This window comes from Corapipo altera, unplaced genomic scaffold (genome assembly GCF_003945725.1).
Source record: "Corapipo altera isolate COAL_440 unplaced genomic scaffold, ASM394572v1 60, whole genome shotgun sequence".
NCBI lineage: Eukaryota > Metazoa > Chordata > Aves > Passeriformes > Pipridae > Corapipo > Corapipo altera.
Genome location: NW_020884912.1, coordinates 6,278,439 through 6,296,518, shown reverse-complemented (window position 1 = coordinate 6,296,518; position 18,080 = coordinate 6,278,439). Strand labels below are relative to the sequence as shown.

At 37.3% G+C, this 18,080-nt stretch overlaps 1 protein-coding gene across 1 annotated transcript in view; it reads right to left on the bottom strand.

Annotated features, from left to right (window-relative positions):
* Window positions 1–18,080, bottom strand: part of CDKAL1 (CDK5 regulatory subunit associated protein 1 like 1) — a 406,927-nt gene that overhangs the window by 10,515 nt on the left and 378,332 nt on the right. The window contains exon 15 of the mRNA XM_027654133.1: window positions 14,285–14,449. Within this exon, the coding sequence (XP_027509934.1) occupies window positions 14,285–14,449 (165 nt within the window). The remainder of the gene's footprint in view (window positions 1–14,284; window positions 14,450–18,080) is intronic.

Sequence of the window (18,080 nt, the reverse complement as noted above, 5' to 3'; positions counted from 1 at the left end):
AGATTGAAGTGCCTGTGCACGAATTTTTATCCTGTCACGCTCAAATACTGGCAATTTGTACCCACAGGACCTCAGTCTTCTCCCACACTGGTTTTACATGGAGTGCTCTATCAGATTGTGTCTAATAGTTCCTAGGATTAGCTAATGAGGAGAAAATCAGTTCCTCTGGAATTAGCCATGAAGTAAAAAGTACTAATTTCCTCTATTTCTTTGAGACTTCATCCCCCGGAGTTGGTTTCTCTTAAATGCTGAACAGTCACTGCTGCAACTTGCTTGAATACATGCTCAAAATTTCAATAATTCATAAGTATCTAGTCCCAGGTATCTTTAACTGACCACCATCAAATTTTTTTTTTAGACTAACTTTCTAGTGAACACTTTGAACATCTGCCTCATCCTCACTTGTGAAATGGGAAGACAAAAGCTGCATTTCAGGAGGATAATAAACATAAACTTATTATTGTTTCTGAAGCACTCAGAAATTTAGTTATGGGGGTCATAGGAAAGGTTAGAAAGAAATTAGTAATTCCCTTGAAAGTGAGGTTTGAACAGCATGTACCAAATCACACATGACAAACAATGAAGAGGAAAAATACCTAACAGTACCTTATTAAATTGGATATTAGGAATCTTTTTTTACCAAAAAGGCTGTTAAGTATTGGAATGGGTTGCCCAGGGAGGGGATGGACTTGGCAGGGCTGGATTAGTGGTGGGACTTGATCTTAAAGGTCTTTTTCAACCTAAACAATTCTGATTCTAAATTAATAGTCTCAGCTCTGTGCACAGGGGAAACAAATTTGTGAGCTGATGTGTGCGATAATAATGCACGAGCACCTAATTAAAGGCTGAAATATAGTACTGTTGGTATTTACATGGAAATGAGGACCTAAAACTCTGGAATTTTTTTAGTTCAGAGTAATTCACTTAACACTCCAAATAATCCATGCACACGAGATATAGAATGCTTACGTTCTTCTTGTTATCACATATTATAGGTCCTCAGTATCACTGTAGTGTTCTTTTCTCTATTTAGAAAAGGCTACTGGCTTGTAAGAATACAACCCATAGTATTTGAATACAGCTTTCTTTGATGTTTTGTTGTTGGTTTTGTCTCTAAGTGAATACAACTATTAACATCAATTTACTGCTGGGCAAGTGGTGTACACACCATTTCAATATCTCTGCCCATCCTAGTAATATTTGAGCTTACTCACTTAGTTCAACAATAGGAGAACAATCCAGTAAGAGTCATGTCAAGGGCTGGTAAGAAAACCTCACCCAAATCTTAATCACTGCTCCTGCTGAGGGGAAGGCCAGACCCCAGCCTCAACAATCTGTTTTATGCCATCACCCTGCTGACCAACTGGTACTCCTAAAACTCCAAATCACACACAACAGTTACACAAGCTGGAAAAAGAAATTAAGAAAAATGGAGAAAATCACAAATAAATCAGAAGACAATCTGAAAATGGCAAACATATACCAGGTGTGTCTACAGGGCTGAGAAATGCAAGCCCAGAGGATAACTGTGGGGCTTAATGCAGTCTTCTAACAAATTGATGGGTTTGGATTTTACAGTGCTTCATGTCTCCATACTACAGCTTAACAGCACTACAACAGGCTTTTTTAATCACACAAGATACTCTCCCAAGTATAATTCATTCCTTTCCAGCTATTAAGAGCTGCACATCTGGCTTTCCCCTGTGGTTCTGTGACAAAATCTGATTATGCTACAGAATCTTAAGCACTCCTCACTGAAAAAATAATGAACTAATGTTTCTTTGGACAGAGACACACGAGCTGAAAAAGGAAAAGAATTCCTGTCATTCTAAGCACCACTTCCATCATTTTACCAAATTAAAGTTCTTGTATTTTGAAAAAACTATCTGTGTCAGAAATGGATATTCACAGCTGTCCTTTTTGTATGATAATTATGTTATCTGCACTTATCAGAGATTTTGTATGTGAGAATTGCAAAATAGTTTCCATACGGATAAGATAAATCACAGTCACACTGACTGAAATGACTTACAATCACATATGAAGTCATGTCAAAACAAGGACGAGATTTTTTAAAAAAAATTCTCCAGTCCTGATAACAAGACCCTTTACTGAGGACCAGAGATCCATCTGGTTGCTATTATGCATAGGTAGTTTTTGTAGCTATGTGATTTCTTTGACAAAAAGAGCTGAAATGTACTGCCTACACATCTTTTTTTCCATCAAAAGTACTTTCACAAAAATTTCCAAGCCACCCCAATCCAAAATGGAGCATTTGCTCAAGTTCTGCCACAGTATACATATACAGGTATGAAGAAGAATCCATCATTTGAAAGCCAAGACATTTAGTGAATAATTTTCTCCTATAATATTGTTCCAAGGGCCCCTTGGTTCTACCGAGACTAAAGAAAAATAATGGTCATTTCCATAGGGCTTTTCCTTTTTATTTCACATTTGACATCTGGCTCTCTAGCCAGTCAGGTTTCATTCCTCTCACTATTTATCAACCCCCCTTACATTTCACGTTGTAGTACTTGGGTGGTCAGACCTTTTTGAGAGGTCACATGAGTCTACCAAGACCCGTACACCACCATGCCTTGCCAATCACACCCCCAGACATAAATGCATCATGTGACTAATTCATAACTACTAGCTCTCCTTCTCCACATGTCACACGTGCTCTGCCATACATGACACCGACCTAGCAGCAATTGGAAAAGAAGGTATTGGATAATGCCAAATGAGGCAGGTGAGCTCTTTAGGTTGTCCTATGCCAGAGGCTGGCCACTTCTGCACTAGAGTAATGACAACATGCTCACACACATGTGGAGAGGGCTTCTTTATAGGCCAAGAAGCACAAAACACTGATTCTACTGGTAAGACCAGATAAAAAGGCAAAATGAAAACTGTCATAAAGAAGACACTGATAGCACAGTAAAATCAACACTCATTACTGCATTTGTTCACCTAAGTTGAGCCAGAAATAACTATTTTATAACTATAACTTGGAAATAAATATTTTGTTATGGGTTGATGGCTACCTAGGCCAAAAAGGTTCTGCCATCAGGCCCTTAATTATTCTGTGTGATTGCCATCACCAAGAATAACTAAAAATGTAAATTTCTTTTTAAAAAAAGTTTATAATTGAAAAATTTTTAAATGGATGTTTTTATTTTACAAAGGATTTGTCAGCCCTTCTCTACAATAAAGAATACATGAGAAAAATCCACATTATTTCCTTTATACCTCAGTGGCATTGATCACCATATAGAAGTTCTCCATCAACCTGCACCTCAGGAAGTCTTCCATCACCCCCATATCACCACTGGCAAATCAGAGCTCAAATCAGTCCAGCAGTTTAATTACCTAGGCAGCCTCATCTCCTCGTACTGTAAGATCGACGCAGAGATAGACAACAGGTTAGCAAAGGCATATAGTGCTTTTGGAAAACTTCATAAAAGAGTTTGGTGTAATAAACACTTGAAGACAAGTACAAAGATCAGTGTTTACAGAGCCATAGTGCTGTCTACTCTCTTATATGGATCTGAATCATGGGTCATCTACCGCCACCACCTGCGTCTCCTAGAACGCTTCCATCAATGCTGCCTTCGTACAATCCTTAACATCCACTGGTCAGATTATGTGACCAATACATCTGTTCTAGAACAAGCAGCAGTCATAAGTATTGAGGCCATGTTGCTGAGAACACAGCTGCGTTGGGCAGGACATGTCTCAAGGATGAAGAACCACCACCTCCCTAAGATCTTGCTTTATGGTGAACTTGCCACCAGCTGCCGCAAGAGAGGAGCCCCGAAGAGAAGATACAAGGACTCCCTGAAACAACATCTCAGCCTTGGCCATATTGACTAACATAACTGGTCTCCTCTGGCCTCCAATCAGGAGGTCTGGAGACACACCATCTATAACGCTGCTGATGCTTTTGAGAACACACGCAGGATCACCCTTGAGGAGAAAAGAATTGTGCCTTGCAGAATATTCCACCTAAGGAGTCTTTCTGCTGTGCCTTTTGCAAGCGGACATGTCTATCTTGTATTGGCCTCATTAGCCACCAGTGTGTTTGTAACAAATGTGGATAGAGCCCTTCCCAAATCTTAGTTCACGAAGCCCAGCCATGATGATGATGATGAGTTCAACTTTGGTTTTGACTTTACACCACTATATTCTACTGAAAAATTACTTCATACCAGTGCTTGTGATCTCAACAATTAAAAGCTGAAGCAACACTGAAGTACATATGTCTTCCTCACAATAATTCCAAAACCTGAGGTTTTTATAATATCTAGTATGGAAGAAATATGTCCTAGATAGCAATTTAATTATTACACTAAATCTGGGTCATGATCCTGACTCCAGAAAAAGAAATGAAAGTAAATATGCTGAAATTTTAGAATCCCGTGGGCTTGAGTTTTGAATACAGAAAAGCTGTGCTTTAAGCCCTCTGACTCTTTTGGAACCTCAAAACATGAACTGTTTCTGATGCTAATCTGCAAATTTGCTTAGAGTCAACTCCCTGTGAAAATGAAGAACAAGCTTTGGAACACATTGTGATGAAAAAGAAAGGCATAATACCTAAAGGACCATGCAAACAGATGTAGCACTAATTTTACTTTAGTGGGAACATGCACAGGATTTGAGCTATCTACACTAACCCTATCATACCATCACCATAACATTTCATGCTAACTTGAATACATCTTTCAATGCAAAATTCCTTCATCCCAATGCTGAATCAGACAATTGCACCAAATCTAGTAGTAATTTCTGGATTTTTGCTAGTATGAGTGACTGACATTGGAATAAGTCAGTAGAAAATCTTTTTCCACCTTTAAGAAAGGTTCTAACATCTGAAATAAGAAATTACAGGTGGAAGAAGCCTTCAAGTAATTTAAATACACAATGGGAAGTAGTCAGAGGAAGGTTATCAAGACTAGTGTACTGTACACTAACAACAAGTAAAGCTGTCTTAAATGAAATACTTAAATAATCGGTAATTTTTCTAACTGTTTCTTTTACTTAATGGTCTTTGATAAAGCCCACAGGAACAGCTTGCTTTGGAACTGGCTAAAATAAGAACTGATCCTAAGGTCAAATTTAAGAGTCAGGTCTTGTGAAAACTAGAAGGCAATAAGCCAAGTTTCTTAGAGAGAGAATGCAAACTTTTAAAGCAATTATGCCTCCTGCAGTTTGAGAGGACTCCTTTAAACATATCTGAGGGGGAGAGATTGTAGTAGGAGGGCAAGGGTTTATTTCTGTTGTTTTTTGGTCCAGTAAAACTGCAACAACATGCTTTAATGGCTAATGGCATGATAAAGGCTTTGATCTGGTTACAGGACAAAGGCTTCAGACTGGCTGTTAAACTTGATACGGAATACAGCCTGCATAAACACAAAGTTACTGTATGCAGCCTTTGAACAAGCACTAGTTTTCTAAGTTTACATAGATGCTACAACATTCTGTGGACTGTCTTTGAGGATGCAATCATTCTAACATATTCAACAGCCACAGTAAGTTGTTTGGATATTCTAGGGTAACTAGGAGTATATTCTTGGTGGACTAAATTTAAGGCTCTGAATTTCACATCCACTTCACTGAAATATGGTATTTGAATATTTTAAGATACCATTTCTCCAGTGTAGCCACCAAATACAATCTCATCCTTATTACTCAACTGCAATTCAATTTCAGTCAAAGATATAGTTGCTGCTATATATTTTTATACGTCGATATCTCCCCAACTATAATTTAGTACTAATGAACCTTAAAAAATTAGTTTCTTTCTCTTAATGACAAGTCTTTTCCCCCTTTTCTCTATCTTATTACCCTTGACACAATAAAAAAAAATCTCTTATCTAATGTTGCAAGTATATTAAAAGCACAAACATAGATCACTATATCCAAATATTATAAAAGTCTGACTGGGAAATTATGATTACAAATGGATCTTGGTTTCCTACTATGACTCACAATTAATCCTAATATTGCTGGATCAGTTCAACAGTGTTTCAATAGATATGTCAGAATAAAAGAAAAAAGTTATTTGCGAAATTTACACAACTCTTAGTAAATACTCATTATCATAAAGGGAGTCAATAAGAACACAAATGTTGATATTAGACTATTTGAAAGCCATTAATGTACTCAGAACTCAATAAAAATTCTGAACATGTAATAAAGGATACAGAAGACTCCAGTTTACCTTTAACGTGGCTTGTTAATTTCTTTGAAATGAGATACACTTTAAAAACAGTTTTCACATAAAAAATAGATTAATCTCAAGTCTGTAATTTTTATTGCTTTTCAAAACAATCTCAAAGGTAATGAATCATCTGACCGAAATTGTTCTGGCAACAAATACAATTCTAAGGGGCTGAAGTTGAACATTCCAGAACCTTCTATGTGTAAAATCAAATCTCCTACTGACCTTTGGCGATGGGGAAAGCTCTATCGTAGGCTCAATGTGCCTTTTACATGCTGTCTCATTCAAGTATTCATGTAGAAAGACTACTATGATTACAGCTTCAATAGATGAGGAACAGACAGAAATAACATTCATCCAAGACAAAAATATCTGATGCCTCTGTGTGTTTGTTTGCAGGAAAAGGAGAGAGAGAGAAGAAACTGAGAGAGAAATACTGCCAGTGTGAGCTTTTTGTTGGTCTAAAGAGTACTAATAAAAAGAAAAGGGATGACTAAACATTACAAGCAGAGATAAAATGTACACACAGACTGAATATCCTTCGCCTACCTTTGTATTAAACTCTACTGGAGAGGCATAAAAGTCAAACCTATAATGACTTTTGTAAATTGGAAGTAGATGACCTCCAAAACAACATAAAAATTGAGAAAAGTTGTGGCTGCTACATTTTTCCCCTGAAAGCCAATTAAAACTTAGTGAACTTATAACCTGGTACATTAAATAATACAGTATTATTAAAAAAACAAATGCCTTTTGATTCTTTCCGAAGAGTCTGCTTGTTAGAGCTGTGATTAAAAGAAAAAAATATTTTAAAAGGAGCTCCTAAATATTACAGAGAGTTTCAAGTAGTTAAAATTACCATGGCTACACACTTCCAGTTTGTCCCTATGCCAATAGAGAGCAGAACCCACCCCCTCATCCTACAGTGCAGCATCAGCAGGTTAAGTATGAGAAATAATACACAAAAATGGCAGAACTATTTTAGCACTTGGAGTTTTACTTCTGGAGGCAGAAGCGGGAGAACACTTCTGTTTAACCTTCTCTTATTCTCTAGAAAATGACTTAAAGTTGAATCATCCCAGCCATTACTATTTCCATTTATTGCATGCACTGCACAGGATTAACATAATTATGCGATTTAAAGTGATTAAACAGTGACATTCAGCCAAATAACACTGTCTGTTGAGGAAATTAAAAGTAAAGAAACTAAAGTTCAGATATTTTCACCTGAAATGGACTTCAGTGAGCATTTGTTTGAAAAGGAGCTATGTAATAAGAGCTGTTTCAGCTGAGCTTTGATCACTGTAGTTGAAATTCAGCCCTGCCAGAGGGATGCGCAGAAAGACAACATGCCCATTAAATTAAAGACCTCAGGATAAAACTGCTTGGTGAAAGTCTTATGCTGGCTCTTGGGTTTCCTGCCTTAAATCACCTCTATGTATTTTAGCCCTCTAACCAGTGCAGAGAAATGTCTTGGATCAGTGCATTACCTTCTATTCCAGTTTTCTTGTCTTCAAATGATTGTTGGTTAAATTAAAATGCTCATAGAATTATAAAAGATAAGGCTGGAAACAAAGCTGAGAGGTCATCCTGCCCATACCCATGACCTAAGGTGGCTGACCTGCATCTCAAGTGTTTGTTATGTAAATTTGCTAATTATGTTCCTAAGGACAAGCACTGATTAAAGTTCCCCAACCACTTCATGTGATCCAATTCAGTGTTTATCTAAACCCAGCAAGGAAAATCTATTCTGCCGGCTCATGTCCAGCCTCTCACCCACCAGCACCCCCAAGTCCTTCTCAACAGGACTACTCTCGATCAATTCATCCCCCAGCCGGTACTGATACTGGAAGTTGTCCCAACCCAGGTGTAGCACCTTGCACTCGGTCTTATTAAACCCATTGGCCCACTTCTTGAGCTTGTCCAGGTCCCTCTGGCTGGAATCCCACCCTAGAGTTGTGACAACTGCACCACTCAGTTTGGTGCCAACCACTCAGCCTGGTGTCACAAAAGGGGTGTCAAAAAGAGGGAGAAAGTGCAACTGAGACAATAAAAGGTGTGCTCCTAAGAATGGAAGAGTACCAAATAGCACACCACATTTTCATAAAGCATTACCAGAAAATGATTTTACATAGAAAATGTTCTTTTTTTTTTTTTTTTTTTTTTTTTGGTCAATAAGTTTCTCTTAAATAGAAACTTCCCTACTTGTTTCTCAAATTGCCCCTTCTTGGACTTCATGATACAAAGATCCCTTTATAAAGTAGCTTTCCAAGAGGGGTAGAAGGTGTATTTTATATTAATTTATATTTCTTCTTTGGAAATTCCAATCTTTCATTACCATTACTCATATGTTCTACAGTTTCTGCTTCTGTAATTTTATGAAAGATTCCTCTCCTCACACCTCCATGCCATTTTTTGATCTAAAATTTGTTTCCTCATTCTCTTTTTTTCCTAAATCTCTAATCTCTACTTCCTGTTCAGGAAGCAGATTTTCCACCACTTTGAAACTCCAGCATATGTAAAAACTGTCCTTAATAATTAATGCACATCTTCCACATTTCCTTCCAAGTCCTTGAAGGAAGTTTCCAATACAGAGATTTCAATTCTGACATGATTTCTTTCATTTCTGTTCCAGGAGAAGATATTTTCTTCCCCCTTCTCCATTTTGTTTTGCCTGCAAGTGAAGCACCCTTTCTACCTGAGATCAGAGACTTTCCTTTAAGCTATGCTTTGTTGAATTTTCTTTCTGGCAGCCTATAAAGAAGTCTTTGATATATGCATCTTTTCTGTTTTCGAACATCAGAAAAAAGGCTGGGTAATGTTTAGAGGTCATCTTTTGCTAATGTAACTAGAACATACTTGTGGCTACCTGGAAGACCAGGAACATAAAGCTTCTTCATTAGTATCCAGAAGTATGATACCATAATAACCTACTCCAAAAAATGCAGGCAGGATGAGGAAAAAACCAGAAACAAGCAGAACAACCAAATAATTGGTTGCTAACTGAAAATCAGTGGCTCATTCCTCATTTACTGCAAAGAGCCCAATGACTTGAACAGCTATTAGCTTAAGAGGCCAGCTGTGGATATTACCGTGGCCTGGGAGCCATCGAGATGTGCACCACGATCCCAGACTCACTAAAAGAGATATTGCAAATGGAAGCACTCAGAAAATGTTGATTGCAAAGGAAGTGTTAGACATGGAGAATGTTATCACATAAACCAAAGGAAAACAGAAAACTCAAAGATGTGCAGGCAATTGTTTGAAAAGAAAGTCAGTCATAGATGCCTTACAGAAACAGGAATTATGAACATAATCGTGACTATGTAATTAAATAGCCTGTTAAAATTATTTTTTCCTCTTGCCTTAATTTTCCATCTGATTAAAATTTCCCACCAAATGTCCTCAGACTTATAGGGCTTTGATTCTGGCAATGCATTGCAATTCTGGCAGGTAGCAGTACTGCAGAATTCTTTTCTTTTTATCCCCCAGCCCTTTGGTCTCTTCTTTATACATTTATGATCTTACAGTATTTTTTCTCCTCTAGTCACAGGTCATATGTAAACAACTAGAATTATTTTTGGAGTACAGCAGCATAACACACTCTATTTCTGTTTCTATCAAGAGATAACATTCTTGCAGATTCTTACTTTTTTCAGTTATTAGGTTTGGGCAAAAATTTGTCTATCAAAAAGATACATTTATTAGGTATTTTATTTTATGCTTCTGATAAAGTGTCAAGATCCCTAAACATGGCCAAATAAAACTAATAAAATATTAAAATGTTTTTTTTTTTAAATTAGATTACATTCCTACGGTTGACACACTTTGCTGACTTTTCAAAAATATTTACCCAGTGATAATATACTCAGTACTATGTATATTGCAAACCCATCTCCAAAACCTCAAAGACAAGTTTACCAAAGCACTTACAAACATAGAAGACATGCTAAATTGCTTTTCTGACTCTTAAAAGGCTGAAGTACACCCTTAATGATTTGTCAACTCCAAGCCTACCTCAATGAAAGAGTATCACATCTGCAGCATTTACATCTTCTTTTTTTTCCTGTGAAACTTAGTAGAACTGATTCTCGATCAAAGCTTTGAAACACTTATTCACTGATATTTTTAATTGCACCTAGTAACTCATAACATGCTTGTTTTCTCTGAATGCTCATTTTTAATGTTACTGTTACCATTTTTAATGCCCAGTTCACATACATCCTGTGTTAGACTTACTAGAACCAAATCTAAAAATGCCTTTATGCATGTGTCCATGCTTGATTGATTTCAACTTTCACCCATATATTCTCTGCTATATATGTCTTTTAAACATGGTTTTATTACTGAATCAGCAAATGCACATTTTAAAACCAAAAAAATCTGCAGTAGATCTGAGTTAAATGAAATTTCTGAATGTGTTTGCCCCCCCCAAATAGCCCTCCTGTAAAATTTTGTAACTTAGAGACATCATTCCTTTTTGAGTGACTTTTATAAAGAAAACATTCTAAAATAATAATAATAATAAAAAAAACACCAAAACATCCTGGCAAATATCTGTGCATTTTGCTACTTACCACTCAGTTGGTAAGTCTGATTGTTCTGACAGCTTTTTAACCTGAGCTGCTGATTCCAAGACTCCTCTGTCCTTCCTGTCCCAAATTCTGCCACAGAGCCTAACATTACTGAATGTCAAAACCTTACTCAAAGCCCATCTACTTAGTCACAGTTTTTGCCTTAAAGAATATAATAACTGTAAGAAATTCTACATCATTAACACACTAATGGTTATACACATTAACTGTGTTTTTCATACACTGGAAAAGCATGAAAAAAGATATGCTAGAAATACTCTGAATTAATTCTATCAATATTTGCCTCCTTATTTGTTACAGATATATAATGTGCAAATATTTTATGGAATCTCTAAACTGTCCTTTGTATTTTTCCATTTTGCATTCCCTCTTTTTCAGTCAAATCTGTTCATTCCAGTTGGCAACCTACTTTATTTCTTTGGACCAATTTGCCACCAAAGTCATGTAGTCAAAAGGGTAAGAAAAAGGCCTACCATTGTTCCTTCAGACTCCCATGTTGCTTGTGGTGCTCCCTCTAAACTTATCAGTAAAAATTATTGAGGGACGTGTATGATGAGAAAGAGAGTACAGAGTTGCAGATAAACTCTGATCTTTTGGAGGTACTTCTCCTCACAGCATCTACAGAAGCATCTTCGTGCTTAGCATCCATTTGTGACTGGCTTTAACATCCTCACATTATGGTGCTCTCAATTTTTATAACTTTATTTTTTAGCCATATGATTAATTTCCTTAAAAGCTACAGTTTTGAAAGCTTTCACTCTTTCTGTGAACATTCCTCATTAGAGAGAAGTGTAGATTTTGAAACATCTTTTACTGTGTCCTATGCAAGCTAATGAAGACACTGTTAATAATAGCAAGTGATGCCTAGCATAAACTACAAAAATAGCATATTTTAAACTGCTGCAGACTGTCTACAACCACGTTAACAGTCCTCAGCAATCTATCCCTCTTTATCACAGTACCTGCACAACATGCTGAAATGTAAGGTATGCACTGCAGCCCCAGCAATACACAGGGTCAGGAAAGAGCCAAGCGCTTTCTTGAATGGGAAAAGACTGAAGCATAGGAATGTTTTACTGCAGTACGGCCTGTTATCTCATTCTTTTGATCTAGATCACCCCAATCTACAATTAAATTCATGTACTTCTCTGAACTAGCCTCTCATCATGGACCAGCAAATGTAAAGCAGTTCAGAGGAAGTCCTAGCATCAACAGGGTGACACTGGAAGTCCACTAGAAAGTCCTGAGCACTTCAGACAGCACACCAGTTACAGGACGTTAGCTGCTGCCTAAAAGAGCTTCTGCCCAGTTTATATCTGTGCTGAACAACAGAAACGTGCCTGGTTTTAAAAGAGCCAGTTGGCAGCTGGCTACTCATCCTTTCTAGCCTGGGAATGTAAAGCAGGTCCTAATTCTTGCTCATTTGTGTGCACAGGGGGAAAGTTATTGAAGGGTTCGGTTCTGCATGCTGCAGAAAATCTAGCAGAGACACTTGGGATCTCTTTAAAGATCCAAGATATTTGGCTACTTTTGAATGAGCATCTGAATTCATACATTCTGATTTGCTCCTTCATCTTTTACCATCCTGTCACCTGTGCACATAACGAGCTATAAAAGGCTCATATGACATACGTTGCCCTTTTTATCCTGCTTATGGTACCTTTGGTTAGAATTATATGTCTTGAGCACACCTAGCAGGAAATGTTTCCCAGCAGTCCAACCAAACAGAACAACCCAAAGAACATCTTGCACCCAGCCAGAAGCCCACATTAACTTTTGTGACAAAATGACTTTTTTTTCCTGGAAACCTAAAGAAAGTTCCTGATTTGCTGCTTACATATACGATTTGTCAGGAAGAACTTCCCACTAAGAATTTCAGTTCATGTTCTATATATTATAGATTGGTCAAGTGTGATTAAAAGCTTTCAGCTGCAGTTTCCATGTACAAAAGATGTTCCATTTACTGAAGTACTGAGATTCTACTTTTTTCATAAAGCAAAAGTTCTGAACATTTCCAGTGGGCCAAATATAAATAAGATACTCCCTTGAAGGAGCACTGGTAACCACAAAAGTCATAAAAAGCAATTTGCCTTATCATTTGCTTGCTGCAGCCATTTACTGGTGCATTCCATTACTTGTTCATACCTATTCAAAGGCCAGGACCAGATCTATGTATCTCAATGAGTTCTTACAGAAATTATCAGTATTCTTGATTTTAATAATTTTATCTCTCATTTTTACCATAAAAAAATTCAGTCAAGAGTCTGCTCGCTTGTCACCATGCTACAAGCTTCTGGCAGCACGTACTCAGTTTAATGACAGTCTTGGTTCTATTCCAGCAGATTATTTAAAAGAAAAATGTCCTGATGAAAAAATCAGCTGTGTTTAAATAGTTACGCAGTTCGACCAGACAATTTGAGGGCTTTGGCTGTTTTTTCCTCTTACAGACCCTTATCAGGCCAATATACACATACACACGGACAGTATTCAATGGAGGGCTTAGAAATGTGTTTGTGCTTAAGTTTCATGATCTGCTGAACACATTACAGCAGGTGCATTACAGAGGATGCATTATTTTGTTGCTCTATGCTTCCATAGCCAGGCTTATTCAAGAGACTACGGAGCTTAGCTTAACACTAGTCACCTGAGGTATGTCTTGATTATGTATTTTAAATACGAGTACTTAGAACTTAAACAAGGATATGTATATACTTTAATACTTGTCAGCAACTTACTGTAAAAGCAGTAAGGTGGCTGATAAACTGCCAATTATCCTTCTTCCATGTGCTACATATTTTTGGAGATCCTAATAGCAGTGCTGGAGAAAGGACATCAAATGATGCTTAGAAATGTGATACACATTTTCATTTCACACTCCATCAGTTTTTACAACTAGAGCTCCATGAAATGTATGAGAATACTTGGCTAACAGCCATATCTACTGAGGTGCAAAATAAGGATCAGATCTCTTTTTAAAAGAGTTTCATTTTCTTTACATGACTAAATCAGATGTTGACCTTTTTCCAAAATATATTGTAAATATTCCATACCTCTACCCATCAATTAATTTTGAATCTCTGAATTGTGTTTTGACCTGTTTTAATAGACATGTAATCAATACACATTTTTTAAAAAACAGTTAGGTAAAGAAAAGAAAACTGATTCATCCTTCCTCTAAATTGAAATACATTGAGTTACTGATGTTAAATCTTTTCAATTCTAGTAAGTTCTTTCCCCATCTTGCACCTTGAAAGAAAAAACAAGTGTATTATCACCCTTATAGTCAGCAAAGCTACGGACATCAGCAAAAACATATTTTGAATTCAAATTTCAATCTGCCATAAAAGATTAAAGCTTCATGCATATATAAATGGGAACTATAAAATGATAACAGATACATAGCATGGAATCATTTTGCTTGAACAGCTGTTGATTTACCAGTGTAGCAAAGCAGAAAATGTCTTTTTCTCACCTCTGTTAAACCAGAAACTTCTCCTTTTGCTAATGGTCTGGTGATGGATGCAGTGTGAACTCTGGCGTCTGACACTGGTTGCCCCTTCATAAAATGTTTTCCAGCTTCATAAATATTCACTTCTACCATCTTACCCATCAACAGAGGATCCTTTGGCACAAGGACCTTTCAAATAAAGATAAAGACATAATTACTAAATACCACAAGGAACATCAGAGTCTCCAGTTTCCACTCAGAAAACAGATGATAAACATCAGAGAAAATCCTAAAACTTTAAAATATTAGTCATCAGCATACACTATAGATCCTGCCACATTTGACCAATAAGTTCTCCAGCTTGCATTCTTCAAGAGCTTTGCAGTGTTAGCTCAGCATTTTTCAACTCCAACTGTGAGTCTTGTTTTTTGATTGATGAGGAAGTTGGGCCTCAATTGCAGCTTTTGAATCCAGACCCAAACAGTTCCCAAGGGTACTCATAGTACACAGTTCTAATAGCCTGCCATAAAGCTTCCTGTTTTCATGTCCATGCCATAACACTTCTTTAAAAAATGTTTTTGAGTCTGTAAATGCTTCTGGACAAAAATTATGCCCTTGTTTCTCTTTGCACAAGCCTTTATTTTGACTGTGCAGATCCTTTGCAGCTGAGATGCATGACTGACAATGAATGCCTGTAAAAATGGATGAGTGCATTTCTTGGGTCAGCAACTAATGCCATCCTTTTCCGAATTTGCACAATCATGATATCAGAAAGTCCCATTTCATAAAAAACCCAGCACATAACAAGGTATTCCTAGCTTATGCATCTTACAAAAGAAAGAGCCCAACATACTTGAGCGATATTTTTTGCTGGAAGAATAAATGGAGTAAAAAAGGCTTTAAAAAGGCTCTAAAATAGACAAGCAGTTAAAAAAGAAAAGTGGAGTCATTTCTTGGTGAAATTACATATTTTACAGTGTTTACAGTGAAAAATTGAATCATGGGAACTTATTTAATCACATATACTTGAAGCTCATCCACACACAGAATCTCAGAGTGGGTCAGGTTGGAAGGGACCACAGTGGGTCATCTGATCCAACTTCCCTGCTCAAGCAGGGTCATCCTAGAGCACACTGCACAGGACATTTCTGGAATATCTCCAGTGAGGGAGTCTCCACAACCTCTCTGGGCAATCTGTTCCAGTGTACAGCCACCCACACAGTAAAAAAGTTCTTCCTCGTGTTTAGGTAGAACTTCCTGTGCATCAGTTTCTACCCGTTGCCTCTTGCCCTATTGCTTGGCACCACTGAGAAGAGCCTGGTTCTGCCTTCTTGGCACCCTCCCTTCAGATACTTATATACATTGATGAGGTGTCCTCTCAGTTGTCTCTTCTTGAGGCTGAACAGGTCCAACTCCCTCAGCCTTTCCTCATAAGAGAGATGCTCCAGTCCCTTAATCATCTTTGTCATTGTCCACTGTACCCGGTCCAGGAGCTCCCTTTCTCACTTGTACTGTGGAGCCCAGAACTGGACACAGCACTCCAGATGTGGTCTCTCTAGCACTGAGGAGAGCTTTTCAAAGATCATATTAATATATCTTGATTCTTTGATGCTGAAACTGAAATTCCTTAAAATGACTTGATTTTTAGACTACCTGTGCAGACGATTTTCAGAGAAAAATTCTGTGCCAACCACATCTGGAGAGCATTTTGTTGCCAGACAATGCCTCTCCATTTTCACCTATCACAATTGTTCATTGTTCTACTTGGAGGAAATCACCACCACTAGTTTCCCAAGCATCTTTTTCCCTAAAGGCTCAAGGTGTTCACGACTCTAAGTGTTTCCAGATCCAAGGATTCTGCTGAACTTCCTAAGTATCTTATAAGAAAAGCAGACATCTTTGCCTCTCAGAGACGGGCAAGCTGAGACTAAGCAAACACAGAGTCCTAATGCTGGGACAGTGTTACAATACAACTAGATCAGAGTTCTTCCCATGTAATTCATCATGGGCAAATTTAAATCAAAGGAAAATTAGGCAGCTAAGTATATCACTGGGCTTGTGACCGCTGTAAATCTTGGTGTCTCCATATGCAAAAGGACAGTAACTAAGTTTAAATGTGACTTCAGAAAAAGAAAGAGGTTAAGTGAAAATATCTGGGAGCTTCTGTAAACAACCAAGCAGCCAGGCCTGACATACACTCAGGTATTTTTTTTGATATCACTATTTGTTAGGGGAAAAATCCTCAACCATATTTCTAATAAACAAAGTTACACCAACAGAAACCCTCATCTTGACTGTTGATCTGGCAAAGTACCCTTTAGTCAGTTTAGACTACTCTGTTCAATGGAAACTATATTACCAAAGCCTCCACAAATGGAAGGTGCAGCTCTACCAGGAAGTCTGTCAGTGTAGCTCTATCGATGTGGCTTTAATAGCAAAATCTTTTAATATAGATGAGGTTAGTAAAGAGAGAACAGGTTTGATAACTATTTGAGTTAAAAGAACATTACATCAGGACTCTGAGTTTCACCTTCCAAGAATATATAAAATGATACTTAGTGACACTAGAGTGGTTTTCAATTTACTATCATTCAATTTACTGCTATTAATCCTAGTCACTAGCACCAAGTCTTGTGCTTACCTGGGTGAGCAGTAGGATATTATCCTTGTGAAACACACCCTACATAGGATTTTAGGGAAAAGACTTACATTTTAATAATGAAAAGTATTTCTTGCATAATCGAATTCAAAATTACTCCCTATGTATATTACTATGTGCATTTTGTGTATTCTTTACCAGTCCCAATGAGGAGCTGTATTAGGTGCTGTACAAACACACCATAAAACATCAACACATTTTTTTTCCTGTACATATTGCTTTTCATTTAATTAATTAGGCTTTCATAAAACAAGCATTGAACACTGAAAAGCCCCAAGCAATTTCTTTTTAATCTCTGTATGGAAGACTGTGTTTCTCAAATCTGAGTGATAAGCTACAAAAGCAAGGAACAGTGATACATAAGACTTAGACAAGAAGTTAAATATGTAAAAAACAAAAAGGAAATTTATCAAAAAAAGAGAAAGTGAGGAAAAAATAATTATTGAACCAGATATCTAATAGAAACAGATATTTTATGAATAGTAATGTTCCTTACTACTAAGCAAAAATAAATAAATGCTGTAACACAACCCAAAACCAGAAGAAACCACTATTGGTGACTATGTAAGCACAACCATCATCTATAGCCTCTCCAGGTTCAGACAACTGAACACCTAAAGGTAGTAAAAGCGAACTGTAGATAGCTCAGTGCAAGGAAATGGACAACAACCCAAAGGTAAAATGAGAATAAAATCATAATGATTCAGAAAAGCAAATTTTCTTGGGTCTTAGCAAGTCATCTGCTTCTGAGCAAAAGTAATAATTTTGTGAAATAGATCTACTTTCTTCCTAGTTCAAAGGTAATCTTTTTGTGTGGAAAAAATTTCCTTATAGAAAGTACATAGAAGGAAATGACAAAAAAACAGAAGGAAGGGATGCCATTCAGGAGGGCCTAAACAAGCTTGAGTAGTAGACCCACGAGAACCTAATGAAGTTCAACAAGTTCAAGTGCAAGGTGCACTTGCACCAGGGTTGGCAATCCCAGACAGGAGTACAAACTGGGAGAAGAACTTACTGAGAGTAGCCCTGCCGAGAAGGACTTGGGGTTCTGGTGGATGAGAGGCTGAACATGAGGAATGTGTGCTTGCAGCCCAGAAAGCCAACTGTATCCTGGGCTGCATCAAAAGGAGTGTGATCTCACAAAGTACCATGCTTTGTCAA